At 40.8% G+C, this 17,521-nt stretch overlaps 1 protein-coding gene across 1 annotated transcript in view; it reads left to right on the top strand.

The window, feature by feature from the left end:
• fbln2 (fibulin 2) overlaps positions 1-17,521 on the top strand; it is a 74,088-nt gene that overhangs the window by 15,886 nt on the left and 40,681 nt on the right. Inside the window, exons 3-5 of the mRNA XM_035151997.2 lie at positions 12,958-13,081; positions 14,866-14,995; positions 16,407-16,593. Coding sequence (XP_035007888.2) covers positions 12,958-13,081; positions 14,866-14,995; positions 16,407-16,593 — 441 coding nt within the window. The remainder of the gene's footprint in view (positions 1-12,957; positions 13,082-14,865; positions 14,996-16,406; positions 16,594-17,521) is intronic.

Raw genomic sequence — 17,521 nt, forward strand, 5'->3', positions numbered from 1 at the left:
AGTGTGCATCAGGCTACTGTGTTTTTGCATTAACCTTGCCATCAAAAGGACTAGTGGGGCAACACATGTAAGCAATTATTTAATTTGAAGGTAAAACTGAAAGTGACCACTGAACTTCAACTGGAGTTTTGATGGCACAATGTGCACCATAAAATGCACAGAAGGCCAAAGTTAACGTAACTATTTGTACGTTTTGCTATCCGCACATAGCTGATGTTAGCATTTACTGCTGTTTATCAACAAGCCTAGCAGAAATCTTGAAAGTTCAGCATCAAACTTCATTACTTTTACTAACTTGCCGAGCAGCAAGCCTTTGTCTTCATCTTGTGACAGCTGCTCACCGTAGTGCTGAGGGAGTATTTTAATGTCTTCTCTAGTCTCTGTGTGCTAAGTATGAAGTTGGAGCCAGGGAAGCAGCCATCTTGCTTCTGAAAGCTGAAGAATTAAGACATATCTGGTTTGTTCAAAGTGTAGACAAATGGTAAATGTACTATTGTAGTATGGATGTTGTAGTGTAAACTGTGTCTATAGATAGACTTTTGCTATGTTTTGACGAACCTGTAGCTGTCACTTGTTTCTTGCCCTGCTGTGAAATGTAGCAAAGTCGTCTCATATCAGGTTGCCACCCATTAACTTGGTTAGTGCATTGCTTTTATTACAGATAGAAATGATGGTCAGATATAAAAACCTAATTTCTGATCAACCATAATTTCCCTTTTAGTGCCAAACACAGCAAATGTTGTTCATTGGGACAGACGTGGTATTTCTTACACTAAATGACCTCAGCATGGCTGTTTACCAGCTGCTCCATCAGCTCAGCAGTGTCTGGTGTCATTTAGCTCACAGATCCATCGTCGGGACAGGACGAGGTGGCAGAGATTTCCCTGCAGTTGGTCTTAGAGAGACACAGAGAGTTTCTGGCCCAGCTCCATGTCATCAAGACAAACTCATCATGTCTATAATGCTCTCCTGTCCCAGCACAGCCCTGGCATCTGCTCTGAATGCTTCTGCTTCCAGTTTCTAATTATATAAGATTTAAATGATCCCATCCAGGTCACCTTTAAAAATCTTTCAAAGGGCTATTTTTACATTACAAGAACAAGCAAACAGAGGATTTAAAGTCGCTAAAGCCATTTGTACTTTGTCCTTGGCTCTGCTGTGTGCAATGTTAGCCAACTCCAACTCTATCACCCAAATGTTTCCTCCATTACCGATATAGATTAGGAGCATTCTCATTGTGATTATTTATAATGACTATCTCAGAAGGGCAATTTAATTAGTACAGGAGGTTGTGAGGGAGAAGTTTCGAGACGGGTGTAATATTTGAATTGTCTTCTTAGAGCACTCATCTGTGATAGTTTTGTACAACTCCAAGTCAGTTTTTCTCTTTTATGTTAGTTCATGTAAAACAGTGTTGATTCAACACGTGTAGAAGGAAAGCTTTTTTATTATCTATTCAAAACACTTGTTGCCAGTTTGTTTTTCTTGGAATAAACCTCTGGTGCAAACAGGGAGTGAGTTTTATATTTTAGAGGTCTTCAGGGTAATGGGGCAGTTATCTGCCAATTTAGTTTAAGACAGAAACTGTTGTTATTTTCCAGCGGCCATGTTATGGGCGTATTGTGAAGATAGTAACATGTCTTCATGTGCCTACAGAGGCAGGTGCACGAGGCATGCAAACATGTTAAGCACAAAATACGTGTTTGAGATAAGCTTTCTCTTACTGCCTGGCAAAACTGCCCCTCTAATAACAAGTCACCAAGGTGGAAGCACACCTGGGTTTTAAAGGAAATGGGAGATGCCAATTTATTGGTTTATTGCATGTTACGCAGTGTCACCCACACTGTTTTTGCAAATGTCATCGTTCAACAATCAACTTCTTACCTGTTATTTAAATATTATTACTTGCTGTGCACTCTCACTGTGTCAACCAGACTCAGCAGCAGGCCCAAACCATCAGGATGTGTAATAGTGCTGCCAACAGTATCAACTTGACCGAGACAGGGTGTCAGTAACTCATAGGCAGAGCAATGGGACACATCCCAGTTATTTGTGATGTCAGAGGAAGCTCTTTCTGATTATCAGCCCGAGATGGATGGCCCTCAGGTGAGCCTGCACCCTCTCCCTCTCCCTCTCCAGTCCTGTGATATAACATTAAAATCTTCAAGTGGCCTGATATATTTTCTCTAACTGGGTGTGAAAGCAGTGTAACGTGTGCTACATGGGAGGGTTTCATTATTACCTTGGACCTTAAGGGAAGTTAGTTTGACCCCTCATGCCTCAACACTTCTTGCATACCTGTCCCTAGGTAATTCTGTTGGTATGAAGGTCTGCCTTCTGTATCACTCCAATCACAAAAACTATACTGCATTCTCTGAGAAGGGAGCTAAACACACAGACTGCACAGTTGACTACCTGGAAATATGAACCTCAGATGACTTCATATGTTGGTGTTTTAATGCACAGTGCACAAGCCAGAGGCGTACGCCAGTGTTTACATAGTGGCCTAGAAATACGCACTGATCCTAACTTGGACCGATCCCATTTGTGTCACTGTATTGTTGTCTCTGAGCAGAATTTGGCACATAAAAGAACGTGTACTTCCTTTATTTCCACTGCCTTTGGCGTTTTTCCTCAGCTTTGAATGGAATGAAACTCACTATCTGTCTGTGCGTAAAAATCAGAGACAGTTTTTTTTTTTTATTGTTTTTGTTATTCCCAACAATGGAGAAAATGTCTCTTAAGATGTCTGCATTAAAATCTACGAGCATAGATATGGTCTAATAATGGATGATTGATGTTCATCTTCTGTTATATTTCTTGCATATAGCTCCGCTTGATAGCTTTCTTTTACATATCTTAACTGGATCTGTGGAAGCCTCTCAGCGCTCATCTCCTGCTTTGTTCTCAGCCGATGTCAGAGCCATTTTGCTCATGGGGCTCGTTGGCAGGGAGCAAATCCTCCAAATAAAAGCGGATGATGATGTAGAGTGGGTCCCTCATCTGTCACAGAGGTTGTTCCTCTTATCTGCGACTGTGCAGAGATAGCTGGGTCATGAGCGCGGGCTGTCTGCTTTTTCTTATGACCCCAGTCACGCTGCTTTCACAGTAAAGTGGAGCATCAAATAGCTAATCGTGCAAAAAACAACATTTGTATCTGTGCTTGAAGGAGTTAAGCTTGAGTCAAGTCAACAAACACTTGGATATGCTGTCGTGTTTTTAAAAAAAAGTCTTTGTTTCTTCTTGAAGAGCAGTGGACGTAATTAGGGAAACAAAAGAATGTTATTTTTGCATCTAATCAAGGCAACAAGGCCTCTTGTAATAACAGTCTTATGAGTGGATCATGTGAAAGAGTTGGAAGTCGAGGTTTAAAGCCAAGAGAATTCTGCTGCCAGAGCAGTTTGAACTGAAGTGGAGACAAAGTGAGACATTTTGTGCCTTTACTAAACTATCTCATGTATCATATTGCAACTAGGGTCACTTCACAAAAATTCAAACAAGTAAATCCTTTCTCTCTTTTATCTATTGGTATGTGGTATGCATATAGCTTTGGTTTTATGTGCCCATTTAGTTCTTTCAGTGACATTTCTGCCTTTACCAGAATACAATGGAGGTCAGAGGAATTTTGTTTGAATTTATAAAACCTCAACAACATCTCCAGAAACAATGTTTTTGTTACTCTGAATAGTGCAAGAAAAGAAGTGAACAATTTTCATTGGAAATATTTTGGTCTGCATGAAGTAAAACACTTGAACCACTGGAGGTTTGTGAGATAGCACAGTAGGTTTCGCTATCATTTTGGGTGAAACAACCCTTGGTCTACCAACCCAAAGTCTAATGCATAAAGACCATGACAAAAACATTGGAAACAGCTTTATAGTGGCTGGGAGCAAACTAGCTATAGCTCTTAGAATAAATATGTGAGAATATTACAATTACTGTGCTGGAGACTTACTCAACTATTTACATTTCTCATTTCTAATACAGAATTTAGAAGAGACGAAGGACTGAAGGAATTCAAAAGTGCCTCGAACCATATGTCCTGAATTGTGAACCGTAAAATCTAGAGGTGAAGGTGTATATTGCAACCAATTTAATTCCCCTCCCATCACTCTCCTCTTCAAAGAGCAAAGGGTATTCTACGGTGGTAGAGTCGGGTAACATAGAAATGTCCCTCTGTAGAACCAGATCCTTTTTTTTTTCCCATTCTAGGCTACATACAAACATGGTGGTTCAACATGGCAGTCTCCATGGAAGAGGACACACTCGATATAAAGGGCTCAAGCTACTGTAACAAAAACACAATTAATAATTATTCTTAATTCAGCTGATTATACACAAATGAATACATCATTAAGGGTATTATGCAACATGTCTGCTGATAGATCCCCCAGAATCCTACCCACTGGTGCATTAATATAGCTGTAGAATGTTTTGTATGGATGTCGGGCAAACTGTATGTGATTTGAAATTGAGTAAAACGATACCGGTGCAGTTCGGGAGCAGCTGTGGAGTGACAGCGTTCTGCACTGGACAAATGAGATGATCCCTCAGTTTCTCCCAGTCTTTCTCATTACATCCAATCCTTCTCGATTAGGCTGTAGTTAAGGGAATTTTGATTAAGAATAGATTTATTTAAAATGGTTCTGATCAATGCTTGTTATAATAAGCATTATCGAATGACAGTGTAAAAAGGGGCTGTTTATATTGATGAGAGTAATGAACTGCATCTGCAGGAGTGAAATAAAGCAAAGGCTAAACAAAAGCTAAAAGGTGCCGGTGCTGCAGCGAAGAGAGATCCACACTGGAAAGGAGGTTTGTTGGAAGGTTCACATACAAGCTTCTTCCAGTCTTTATGCTAAGCTAAGCCAACTTGGATTGATACTGATTTTCACATCTTACTCTCGGTGAGACAAGGGGAATATTGGGACATCTGGGACCTTCATGCAATTTCCTGCTTTTCTCAATTGATAATCCTATTTTGTAACCAGTTTCCCGTCATAGAAATCATTCTCATGTATCTTCTCTCTTTCCCAGTACGCAATATTAACCGCTTTATATTAGTAATAATATGAGTTCAAGGGCATGCCAGGATATGTGTCTATTGACTGCTGATCGATTCTTCTTCTTTCTGTTGGAAAAGTGTTCAAAAAAGGGTTTATTTCACTTTTTCAACTCTGGCAGAGGAGAGATGTCGGTCTGAGAGTCTCTTGGATTTTGTTGCCAGGAGTGTAGCTCTGTTAAACTCTGGTGTCTGGGCCACAGCTCAGATCTCATCCAAACTGTTTCTGCTGTTGGTGGACTCTTACCACGATCAATTTGCCTCATGCTGACAACTTTAAACATAATGAAGTATGAAGAGAGAGGGTGTCACAGAATATGGGAAATGACTCATTACTCTTAATGTGGTGTAAATTTGGTGTAACAAACCCAACAGTTCTGCTTTTTTCCCCTGTTAAATGTTTTTTGGATTTTTTTCTTGTAAAGAGTGACGGGCAGAGGATGTTGTACCTTGTACAGATTGTAAAGCCCTATGAGGCTATATAAATACAAATTTGATTTTATATAGGCATGGTAGTATTTCATGTTATTATAAAGCTAAATCAGATTAAGACCTTATTAATCTTGCATGCTTATTAAAAAGTTTTTAAAAAGTCTCAGTCCTAATTTGGAACATTGACAAGATTTTTTTGCGCCACTGTGTCATTTGGGAGGAAAGCCGTGGCAGAGGTGTCTCATAAGACAGCATGAGCTGGGCCCAGGGGTGTCTCTGTAGACAGGTTGCTGCTGACAGGTTTCTGGAGCTGACAGATTGCCAGATATGAGCTGGTCTGACTGGTGTATGAGCTGGGCTGACTGGGCATTACAGGAGCCTGGCATTGCTAAACAAAGAGGTTTAACTGTTAAGAGCAACAACAAAGCTGGTAGCCCTGTTGTGTCACAAACAAAAGGGAAAATAGTGAGTGCAAAATACTCTATATCATTAATTTACTGGCTATGCGGCGACAGATGAAGTGCTGTACTGTACAGAGCTTTCTTTTTCTATTTGGTCAACCCTTTACCCTTAATCAGGGTGAGGACAGTCCTTCCAAGCCTTCAGTCCATTATGTTCCCATCTGCTTTACAGATGAGACCCTGGGGGGAAGGGGGAGAAGGAGGGCAGAGACGAAATGGAGATGATGCTCACATATCGATGTGGTCATGTTAAAACCTCGTAAGGGTTTGGGAAATTCAACAATGCTCGGGCTGATCTGAAAACAGGCTGCTGTTCACCAGATGACTTTATAGAGATACTGCAAGTCCACCAGAGACCACAGTACCCTGCTATTATTTTAACACTTCGGCTATTTTTACAGCAGCAGGAAGAGCAATCTTTTATGTAAAAATACACCTGTCTTTCCAGGCAAAATTAAAAAAGGGGCCTGTTGGCAAAAATGAAATGGCTTTGTCGGGTTTGATCTGTGGCTGGAAAAGTTTATTTACTGACAGGAAACTGCAAATTAAAACTTAGTGAGTGAAATGCTGCCCGTGTGTGCAGCTGCAGCAGCCTTTTCTTCTTACAGCCTTTGGTATGAGGATTAACATGAGCATGGTTTATAGCTAAAGGCTAACTAGTGCATTACTCATGATTTGATCCAATATAAAAATATGGAAACACACCATATTAAGGTACACCTTTAAGTAGGTGCATATAGCATGCATATTAGGAGTATATTAGTTACTTTAGTAACTAATAACTATCTTATTACTTTATTATTAATTAAAGAATTACAGCTTAGTTCTGCACCACTGTAGCTTACTTTACTTGCTTACTTCTTTTTCATATTGGACTGACTCAAAGTAAATCAATCAGCACCTTAAACTCTCCTTATTGATATAGAATTACCTTTTTAATTGTCATAAAGGAAAGTGCTTTACCACAAAGCTTTAATAGAGTAACATTTAGAACAATAAAAATAGTTTCATTGTGGTTAATTTAAATTAATAATATATTTGTTTTTGATGCTAACCAATGGTCTCAATCACAATGACTCATAACAATAAAGGCTGGTTTATTGGAATTTGATTCTTGATGGAAACCACCCAAATTACATACTAAATAAAAAGCAGAAAGTCATCGAGTCTGGCCACGCTGCTGGTGCTTCCAACATCTGTAATGGGCTGAGCGAAAAAGATTCCACGAGGGAGGGGAGGGGGGCTTTGTTTTCAATTCCATCAACGCATAGCTCAGACCATTCTGTGCAAAACACATTCATGTGAAAGTTTGGATTTAGTACAACAAATGCCATTTGGACTTGAGCCAGTATGTTAATGAACAGAGACAAAACAAAGCAAAGATAATGGATACAACCAAACATATATAGACAAAGATGAGAGACACAGAGAAACTGAATCACAACTGATGTAATCCACATTTTCCTATGTTATGCTCATATCTCAATAGAATTGAAGATATTTGTCACATCTCCAGAACTCATTCTGTTGTGTCATGCTGGAGTGAACAGGTCGAAGTCACTGTACACTGAAAGAGTTCTTCATCCTTTACTAGATTTTTGTATTTCAGTGACTTAATGCTCCTCTGAATATTGAACGCTGTTCCTGCCAATCTGCTGCGACGAGAGAAAGTGACTTCCACTCTGTCTGGTTTATTTTGTTAGGAGGCATATTGATGAATGGCCGTCACTGTGTGTTTCTGGGTGAGAAAAGCTTGTGACAGATTCAGAGCGGTGGGAGTTGAGAAAGTTAGCATCCTTGCATTGTTCTAAACCATTACCCGCTCTGGCCTGCTCATATTATTTCCTGAATGCCCCGAGTGTCTCATCACTCCATTCATACTGGCTGCACAAATAAACACATCGAAACAGAAAACATTGAGGGCCAGGAAAGGCCGAATCCATCATGTTGTTCGTCTGTGAGGAACTTGGGGAGTTTTTCTTCTCAATTACAATGGAGGCCGTGTTGTTTTGTCTCTATTCAGCTGGTATCCTTAGAATTCTCACCTCACTTTATACCTCTTTCTCGAAATTGTACTTAAATTCCATGCATTTTACCCTGAGTACGGTTGGATGGTCATTACAATTCTGAAATGAATGGACTGAAGCTGCCAGTATTGAGTTTCCCTTTCCCCCAGAACTTTATATTTAACAAGATGGAAAGTCCACAGGATTATTTAACACCTGAAACTGTGCAGTGATAAGACACCGATAAGATCAGAGAACGATCTTTAAAAATGCTGTAATTAATATGGACTACATGTTACGTAAAACATGTTACTTAAACCCACGACACATTTGAGTGACTTTAAGTCCTGTATTTTTGGTTTCACTGGCCAAAAGATATTTTTTCAGGAGTTGGAGGATACCAAAAACTGAGCTTAAAGGCAAGTGTTTACGGGACTTGGAACTGGATATGGAAAATGGCAACTGATAATTAAACCAACTTATCAACTATATAATGTGATAATGTTGTATAATAATCTACTGCTGTTTACAGGCTGGACAACCAGCTCCTTCAACACACTGTCATTTGATCCATAGTTAAAATATAAAGAAATTTAGTTTTGCACAACTTAAAGGCTTATCCAGTCCATTTATTTTAATGGCAGAAGCACAATGGAATACATCATTGTCTTTAAGTGAAAAATATTGTAAATGCATTTTGCAAAGGTCACTGCAGTTTTTACCTTCTTTTACTTCATGTAAGTTCAGAACATTGTCCATCATAGTCAACACTAATTGGAAAATATATTTGGACAGCTCTTATCAATGTGATAAATCAGCAAAATGAATCAGTTTATTATCACCTAACTTGTACCTAGAGCATCCACACTACAGAGACATTACTCGCTGCAAACATTATGTTGTCATGCTGCAGTTGGTGCTTTGTCATGCACTCCCATGAGGCGCAGATGTGCCGGCCATGTGTCTCAGTGTGGTGTGAGACATGTCTGTGTTTAGCAGAGTAATGATGGGCAGGAGGAGTGAGGCCAGGCTAATCAGTCCAGACAAACCCCATGGGAGTTCTTTAAGTGGGAGGATGTGTCTTGTGTTTGGTCTGTCTGCTGCACAACAGCCCAATTTAGAAGGGAGGCAGTGCTGCCATCCCAGAAACAGTGTTGACTCTTTCAACAATAGCTATTGACAGAAGTGAGGTTTCTGGAATATAAATGTATCTGCGTGTTTCCACTGTTTCTCAGGTAATCAGCAGGCTACTCCTCAGTGTTCGGCTCCGTCGGACACTACGGCTGAACCGCATGTTTGGCCTTTGGCAATCACCCATGGGACATACTTTACACAACAGTGAGAAAATATACCACCTCTAACTTTCTCTTTCAGGCTCCATGTGAAAAACCCTGTGCAGTTGTGACTTGAAATAAAGCCCCACAGTTTCCTTTTCCTCCGTACAAATTCAGACACGGATAATGCTTCTGCTTCTCAGGATCTCTCACACCTACCTTGTTGGGTCTGAATGTTTCGGTGTCGTTCAAGCTAAAACAACAGGTGTGAAAGGTGCCTGGGACCGCGTATCAGACCAATGGAACAAAATTGGTCTCGCCAAAATAGGTGGTCTGGGTCTGGATCAAACAAACCACGGTTCACTTTCTTTACTGTGTGAAAAGATTGTTTTGGGATAGTTCGGACTATGGGGCCAATTTCAGGAAGCTGACACAGCATCAACCCATTAAGACTGGATGCAACATGAGTGTATATACCTTTTCAGCAGAGTTTGATTGAAGAAAACAACGATGAATATAGATATGAATAAGATTCAAATTTTTTGTTCACAATGTTTAGGGAAAGGACAATGATTCACAGTAAAAGCCAAATGTTTAAGTTAGCAAATGTTTTATTTATTGAATGTGCTTCAGAGGCTGTGAAATTTAAGTTTTTGTAAAGTTGAGATGTTGTGTGACTCATCAACAGAAAAACATTGATGTCAGTGTCTGACATCAATGTTTTTGAAAATGTTTTAAATTACATTACCAGCAAAGCACATGAGTTCTACAATAATAATTCGATAATATTATGTTATAATAAAGGATTGTGTACTTAGCTTTAAAAGAGTCATGGCAGAGAGTTTCATAGATAGCTTCATTTCAGAGCAGTGTGAATCTACCTAATTCCACAAGCGTCTGTCTGTCTGTTGAACACACATTGTGAACCGTTCATCTAATTGTCTATTGTAAATTGCCTGAGAAAGTGCAGTGTCAATTTGGTGATTTGGACATGCAATGATGCGTTCAATATTAATGCAAAGTGACCAGCGCGCTGTAGCACTCGGTGTGTATGTGTGTGTGGGGGGGGGGGGCAGCTTGCCTGATTGGTCAGTCTGTGGACCTAGTTGAACATTTTTCTAAGTCCTTGGTTAAACTGCAGAAATTGGGTCAAACCAGGAGTCTAAATCGCCGGCTGATTAATTTTTTTAATAAATTTGATTATTTTTGTTTTTAATTTCAGACTGACAGACATTCAGGGGAGTATGTCGGGGATAATCCCCATCATGACAACAACATTTATAGAATCACATCCTTTTTTGCAGGTTTTCTTCAAAGTAAAAGCACAACGTTCATTTTGTTTTTGCAATGCTTCATATTGAACTGAAATAAAGAGCTTTATTTTAAAAAGTTGTGAACTCGGGTCTGAACATTGTGTCAGTTGCTTCACAGACCTCTGAATTAGCTGACAAGCCATGATTTATACCTAACAGCAGTTGAGTAAATAGTTCAAACTTGAACCCCACATGTGATCAGTAAAAAAGCAAATCCATTTTCATTTTATGAAATACATTCACTATAAAACCTTCATTGGATATAAACCAGGTAGGATGAAGTCAAAATTCACTCTGCACCATAGACTGTTGGCTCTGCACACAACGTCCAGCACACAAACAATACAAAGTATATTGTAAAACCGTTTGAAGAAGACAAAGAATGAGAAGGAATGATGCTGTAGTAGCTCCAGAGCATTAACACAGGACATGAGAACAGGCATGTTTAGAACAAACACTGCACTAGTTTGAACAATATGTAAATGTTCTGTTGTGTATATAAGCCAGCAATGGTTTATTGAGATGAAAACAAAAGCGTGTGTGTGTGTGTGTGTGTGTGTGTGTGTGTGTGTGTGTGTGTGTGTGTGTGTGTGTGTGTGTGTGTGTGTGTGTGTGTGTGTGTGTGTGTGTGTGTGTGTGTGTGTGGATAAAGGCAGCAGGGTGAGACGGCTTTGGGTCTGACGTGGAGGTGATGGGGAAGCTGACGAGCGTGTGGCTCTCAGTAGTGCCAGGCAGCAGCAGCTTCCTCACACTGCTCATCCACCAACTGAGCTCCATGCGAAGCAGCCAGCCAGGCTGTTACACACTGAGCAGTGGTGGGGGGGCGTTTTGGTCTGTGGGACCTGCAGAGAAGTGAAGAATGTCAGTGATTGCTATATGACGGCTGCCACATCAGCACTTGACGTAGGCAAGGTTTGCTTCAAATTGCATAATTGGAAGCAACAAGGATTTTCCTGAAAAGCATCTGCAGAAATGTGAGATTTAGAAATATGAAATGCATTCATTCATTCCTGGAGATTTAATGGGATCCCGGCTTAAAACGTTTTATGCTCGTTTCTTTGCGTTGATGACATTGAAATGATGCCATTTTTCCTGTGATTAAGTAGATGGCAAATTGGATATGGTTTTGAAGAGAAGCCATTGCTACAATTTTATTTTGGTAATCATTTCACTGAACGACTGAAAAGGCCTTTTAATAATGACAGTTGATTGAATTCACAGAGCCGTTCATAAAGCTTTCATATGCCAGCTTCATCAACCATTCAGTCGAACCTTCACGGTGATGCATCATCAACTGTGTTTCAGTGAATAAAATAAATGAAAAGCATTATGTCAAAACCAAACCAAACTATAGGATCATGTTATGGCCCATAATAATAAGTAAAAGTTTCTTGTCCAACAACGACAGGTCTACATCTGTCCTGCATCCTTTGTCCTCTTTTAGCGCTCGCCAGCTCTCTTACTCTGCCACCTTTCCTTTTATTCTTCCTTATTTCAGGATGTCTTCATTGAGAATGGTGAGCGAGTTGTCTCTTATAGCTGGCAGGTAGCAGCGGCTCTGGTTGTTTGTGTGTGATGTGTGTCATAAAGCAGGTCATAATGTTCCAGCATGGTACACCAGAGTTACATAGTCCCAGTTCTAGGGGTCCAGGGGGCGCTTTGGCAATGACAGAAATGCCTATTATTAATTTGTGTACCATCACACTGATTTTGAAGCTATTATTTTAAGGTATTGAAACTACCTAGTGTTGCTTTAATAGCTACACCACATATACCCATACATAAATATACGCAATTCATCAGGTCTTACAATCTAATCTCATAGTGGCATTATCTATGTATTTTTAGTTTGCTGGCCTGCATCCCTCTTATAACCGTCAAGATACAATAATTTAATCACTAAATAAAGTCATCCTTCCTGAGAAATTATAACTTCTGATACATTTTATTAAAAATTCACGAGCATATGCAGTGCAGGCGTTTTCAGTTCATTCAGATGATTCATCCTGGAGAGTTTCATGTTTGTCCAAACCTTGGAGGTGATTCATCTGCTCGGCACCTGAAGTTAAACACTGACTGTCACACTGAGGACTCACATTTAACTTGTGTGAACTATTTATAGAAGAAACTGAGACCTGAGTAAAAAAGTTTCCAATCATAAAATGGGCTACTGTACTCTGGTGACAGGGCTGCAGCTCCTCACTCAGCTGTGGAAGTCTTACAGGCGCCTTTACAGCCTGGTGCAGTCTACCATATGTTTCTGTCGGACTGCTCTCTGCACTGCTCAGGCCTCCGTCTGTTCCATACACTGTAGCAGAGCAGACATGGAGGATTTACTGCACAACTGTTTTTATTCCATCAGTCTTGTGTGTGCTGATGTATGCATACCTTCATGTCTCTGTGCTGCAGGTCCAGGTGCTCCTGCTGAGGAGCTGCTGCAGAGCTGCTGCGCTGCTGGTCAGAGATGGTTCGCTGAAAACCTCCACTGCAACCTCATGCCTCTGCTGACCAATGACAAGCACTCTGTATGCAGGTAAGTGACGTGGCCTTAGGTGTCAAACAGTTTGAGCTATACAGACACCCTTGGAAGCTGCTTTGAGGAAATAAATAATTGAATTGGTAGGATGAAACGTCCACCATCCCAGGTGTTAGCATAAGTGCTAGGCCCCAGTTACTTTTCCAGTGAAATACAGTTTAACATGAGATTATTTTGAAGGGGCCTGCCACCAATTTCACAACAGATTAGTCCTTGTACTTGTAAAGTCTGAGCAGAATCCCGCTTAGTTTTACAGAGAAAGAAAGCACATACAGTTTTGAGGTGTAAGGTTTATTTAGTCAGTTAAGTTATTTGGGTGTCATATGGACACTGTGTGGCCCAGTCAGGATATCTCTACATCTGCTTTGATTTTTAACATTCTTCTTGCTCTGCATTTTCTGTACATGGTGCCAAATCCCGACACTCTACATCTCAAGGCTCTTTAGGGAGAAAAGGTCAAGACCTTAACAAATGCGGGAGACATGTGCAGAGACACTAGAGAAGACCTCAAATCTCAAGAAGACTAGCGCTGCTCCCGTGAGAGCAGTGTGGCCGCTGTAACCTGATAACATTGGCGTCTAAATGAAAAGCAAGATAATCCCTGTTGCACACATGCCACTCACACAGCCAGGTTGGCCCGAGTGTCAGGGTGGGCAGCCTGCCTTTGGGGGATTAGGGAGAGAGGCGAGAGGAGGAAGGATGAAGAGAGACACTAAGGCTACATCCGCATTACTACGTTTTCATTTGAAAAGCACATCAACTACAGAAACGCCTGGAGTCCACACTTCTCCATTTTAAGAGCGGCTAAAACAGAGAAGTTTGAAAACAATGCTTTTAGTCTGGATGGGCGGAAAACAGAGATGTTTTGGAAACAATGATGTAGACACTCACAGCAGCTTGCTGATTGGGTCTTTTCGGGTTAGGGTTAGCCTTCTCTGATTCGTCAGTCTCCTATCACGTGATCCCCCTCCGGAAGAAAACAACCAATATCTGCCTCAGCTACCAGTGTAAAACGCAACATGATTAATCAATAACATATGTTGCTGACCCTGTTGTCTTTGCGAACAGCTGTTAAATTCTACATTTTATAATAATGCAACTGCGTACATGCTTAAAATATGAGCTATTGTTCACCCAATTCGTGTTAAGACAGGCACTCACTCACATGCCTAGTGCATATGATCGGGCACATGATATGCATATGCACAGTGATCATTTAGTTATAAAATGCTGTTTTCTAACGTACACTTAGTGCTATGAATGTAGCCTAACAACATTTGTTTGGATTTTATATAAGAACCATCAGACTGGTTATAATGATGATAGTAGAGACTCTTATAGTCATAATCTTGTCATTAATAATAACACCATAATAATAGTAGGAATAGTTATAATAATTTTCAAAAGTAGAGAGAGAGGTCCTACAAAACCTTACTTATATTTATATTTACTATTTTGTTCCTCGTATGTGGCTTGATACAGCACATGCACAGTGACTGTAAAGGTTCATTTGTTTGTCGAATTTCTGATTCACTGCAACATTAAACCAGGTTCTGACCTGGTGGTTTCTGAGTTGAACTCAACCAGTCTATTTGCAGGATTAAGGAACCCTCAACTCTTCTCCTATTTTGTGAACATTATTTTGTCTCACACGATTTTTATTCAGTAAAGTCTATGAAAATGTGCATGTCGGAATGTTAATGTGTGTGTTTCTGTGTGTGTGTTTGTGTGTGTGTGTGTGTGTGTGTGTGTGTGTGTGTGTGCGTGTGCGTGTGTGTCAGTGTTGTACAGAATCACTGCTGTCTCAGCTCAGTGAAGGAGAGCCAGTGTGACACAGGTATGACTTCAGCCAGACGAGGGGACACGTGTGAAGTGGATCAGGAGGATCAGTGCTCAGGCGACTCCTTCCAGGTACATCACTGTGCTGTTTTACAACAGTTAGGGTGTCTGCCACAGAGTAGTGCTATAATTAGATGGCACGCAGCGAAGAGTGTGGGAGGAAGATTGAGACATCAGGGATGATAATGCCCACATTGTCTACCCTCTAAGGTTTGTAGAAAACACTGAGCTGATTACAGGTTGTTACTTTTACCTCTTGAATAGACGATGAGCTGTTTTTGTGAGTCAGGTTGAGTGTGACTCACTGTTTCAGACCGTTCAAAACAACAAAAGAGTAAATCATCATCTGTGGTCGAGTGCTGTGAATCCTGTAGAACTGCCACAGTAACATGACCTGCTTTTATACATGGACTTGCTGGACCTTCTCTGGCCAGCCCCCTTGTAGAGGGACAATGGACAATGTCTCTGGACAAAGTCTCAATGAGCCAATGTGAGAAAACAGGAGATCCTCAGCAGGATTCACCTAGAGCGTATGTTGATGTCCTTTCTAACACGGGATGCAAAAGCAGAGCCGCGCATGTCGAGCACACAGAGAAAGATGTCAGAAGAGCTTTTTGTGATAAGGACCGTAAAATCTGGGCTGTAATCGAAAGCATGTGATGTCTGCAACAGAATTAAAACATTACGTCCTTCCTCTGTCTGCTGCACCAGCCCTCGCCTGAATGCTCTGGAGATTTCTGTGTTGTTGTGAATGCCTCTGAGTGGAGATTCTCCTGCTGTGTGAAAGGCAAACTCCTAAGAAAGTCCCTACAATTGGAGAATGTTCATGTCTGAAAAATGGCTTCAGTAAAAACTGACTGTCTCTGTATTTTAGCCTTTAAACTAATTATAAATATCCCTGAATGTTTTGGTGTTTCGGCCAGTGAGATTTCAGTTTCAGATACCAGCAGGGAGGCTTTCCTAAAGGTTAGACAGCTTATTTGTGTTTATTGGCAAACAGCTCAAACTCTTGGCAAAGAACTGCCAACAAATCTCCTGTTTCTCATTGTGCCCTTCAGACCTGTGAATACTTTCATGTGGAAACTGGAGTCACGCCTTTGGTCAGAGATGGCTCAAAAAGCATTCATTGTTTCTCCGAGCAGAGACCTGGTGGTTTAGCCCTCGAGCCAACTGTTCATGTGTTGGGGCGGCCGAGCCAAACCACTGTGCCAGGTCATTGTGTTTTAAGGAAAGTTAAAAAAGGGGGAAGTCTGCTTTGCTTTGCATGACATGTGGTTCAACTTGAAACTGAAATCCTTTGCAGTGTGTTCACAGGGTTGAATTTGCCCACTTGCCTGTTTGGCAGTTACCTGTCCCCCTCCTCAGCTGTTTGCTAATCAGGGCTAAAAGTGGAGGGCCATAAAGAGAGGTGGTGATTAGAGATGTGACGGGCACGTTACTGACACACTCCTAATAGGCTCTGCTGCTGCGTCTGGATGTCCAGGTGTGCTGCAGCTGCTGTGCCCTTGGCTTACGAGTGCGCGGCGAAGGAAGGGGCTGTGATGCTCACCAGTACCTGAGCTACCCGTGTGGTCACGTCTTTCTCACCTGCTGCGAGGAAGAAGAAGGTCCCAGCCAGATGCCGCTGAAGAGAAAGCAGAAACCCAGACCAACTCCTATGCCAAAAAAAGGTACCTGTTATCCACCGCACGGCAATTTGTCTCGACACTGAGCTTTTGACATGTAAAACAAAATCATCACATTCATAGGTACTGTCAGGATTAACTGTGTGAAAACTATAAAACTCAGTTCATCTTTTTGTAGTCAGAGCTGTTCTTAGAAAAAGAACATTTGCTGACTTAACAGAAATAGAGTTTACAAAACTTAGAAGATGTATTGAAGCTTTATATCATATCACATGATCTTCACAACTAGATGGAGGTGTTCCCAAAAAAGGTCAAATTTTAAGATGCATTAATAAGAGGATTTTTAAAGTGCTCAAAAGAAGAAAACAATTTCAAAATCAGCTTTTCTATAAAATCTGGAAAAACTTTATCTGCCCATGAAAATCATGTGTTGTGACTAAAAGAGCCAGAAGAACTCACTTTCATTTGTACGCTTTGTACAAAATAATCCTCATTTCCAAATTGTTACCAAAATGTTTTCAAGAATTAAGCACAGTTAAGTTCTGTATGTAGATTATTTAGCCTCTCTAGACTAATCAAAGTCCTTAACCACGCAACATCCATTCAATCCATCATATACCCAAAGGATACATACATACATGTGTATACACACACATCTGAGCCAGTGAGCTCTTAGTTCATGGAAAGCCAGCCTTTTCCCATCATGCAGTGTGGTTTTACCGTTGGCAGAGAACAAGGGGAACTTGCAGCTACCTCCATTTCGTGATGTTGTCAAAGTCTGGCCAAAACCTGACTGACACCTTTTGAGTTGATGTCAAACAAAAAGAAGGTCAAACATTCTTCAGAGTGAGATAAAGGAAGAGATTTAATACTTTGTGTTCAAGGATCTTCCTCAAGCTGCTTCACCACAATTGGCCCAATGTGTGATACTTTGCAGCTGTGAACAGCTCCATTGCAGACAGGGATTCTTTGT

Source organism: Hippoglossus stenolepis, chromosome 3 (assembly GCF_022539355.2).
Source record: "Hippoglossus stenolepis isolate QCI-W04-F060 chromosome 3, HSTE1.2, whole genome shotgun sequence".
In the NCBI taxonomy this organism is placed as follows: domain Eukaryota; kingdom Metazoa; phylum Chordata; class Actinopteri; order Pleuronectiformes; family Pleuronectidae; genus Hippoglossus; species Hippoglossus stenolepis.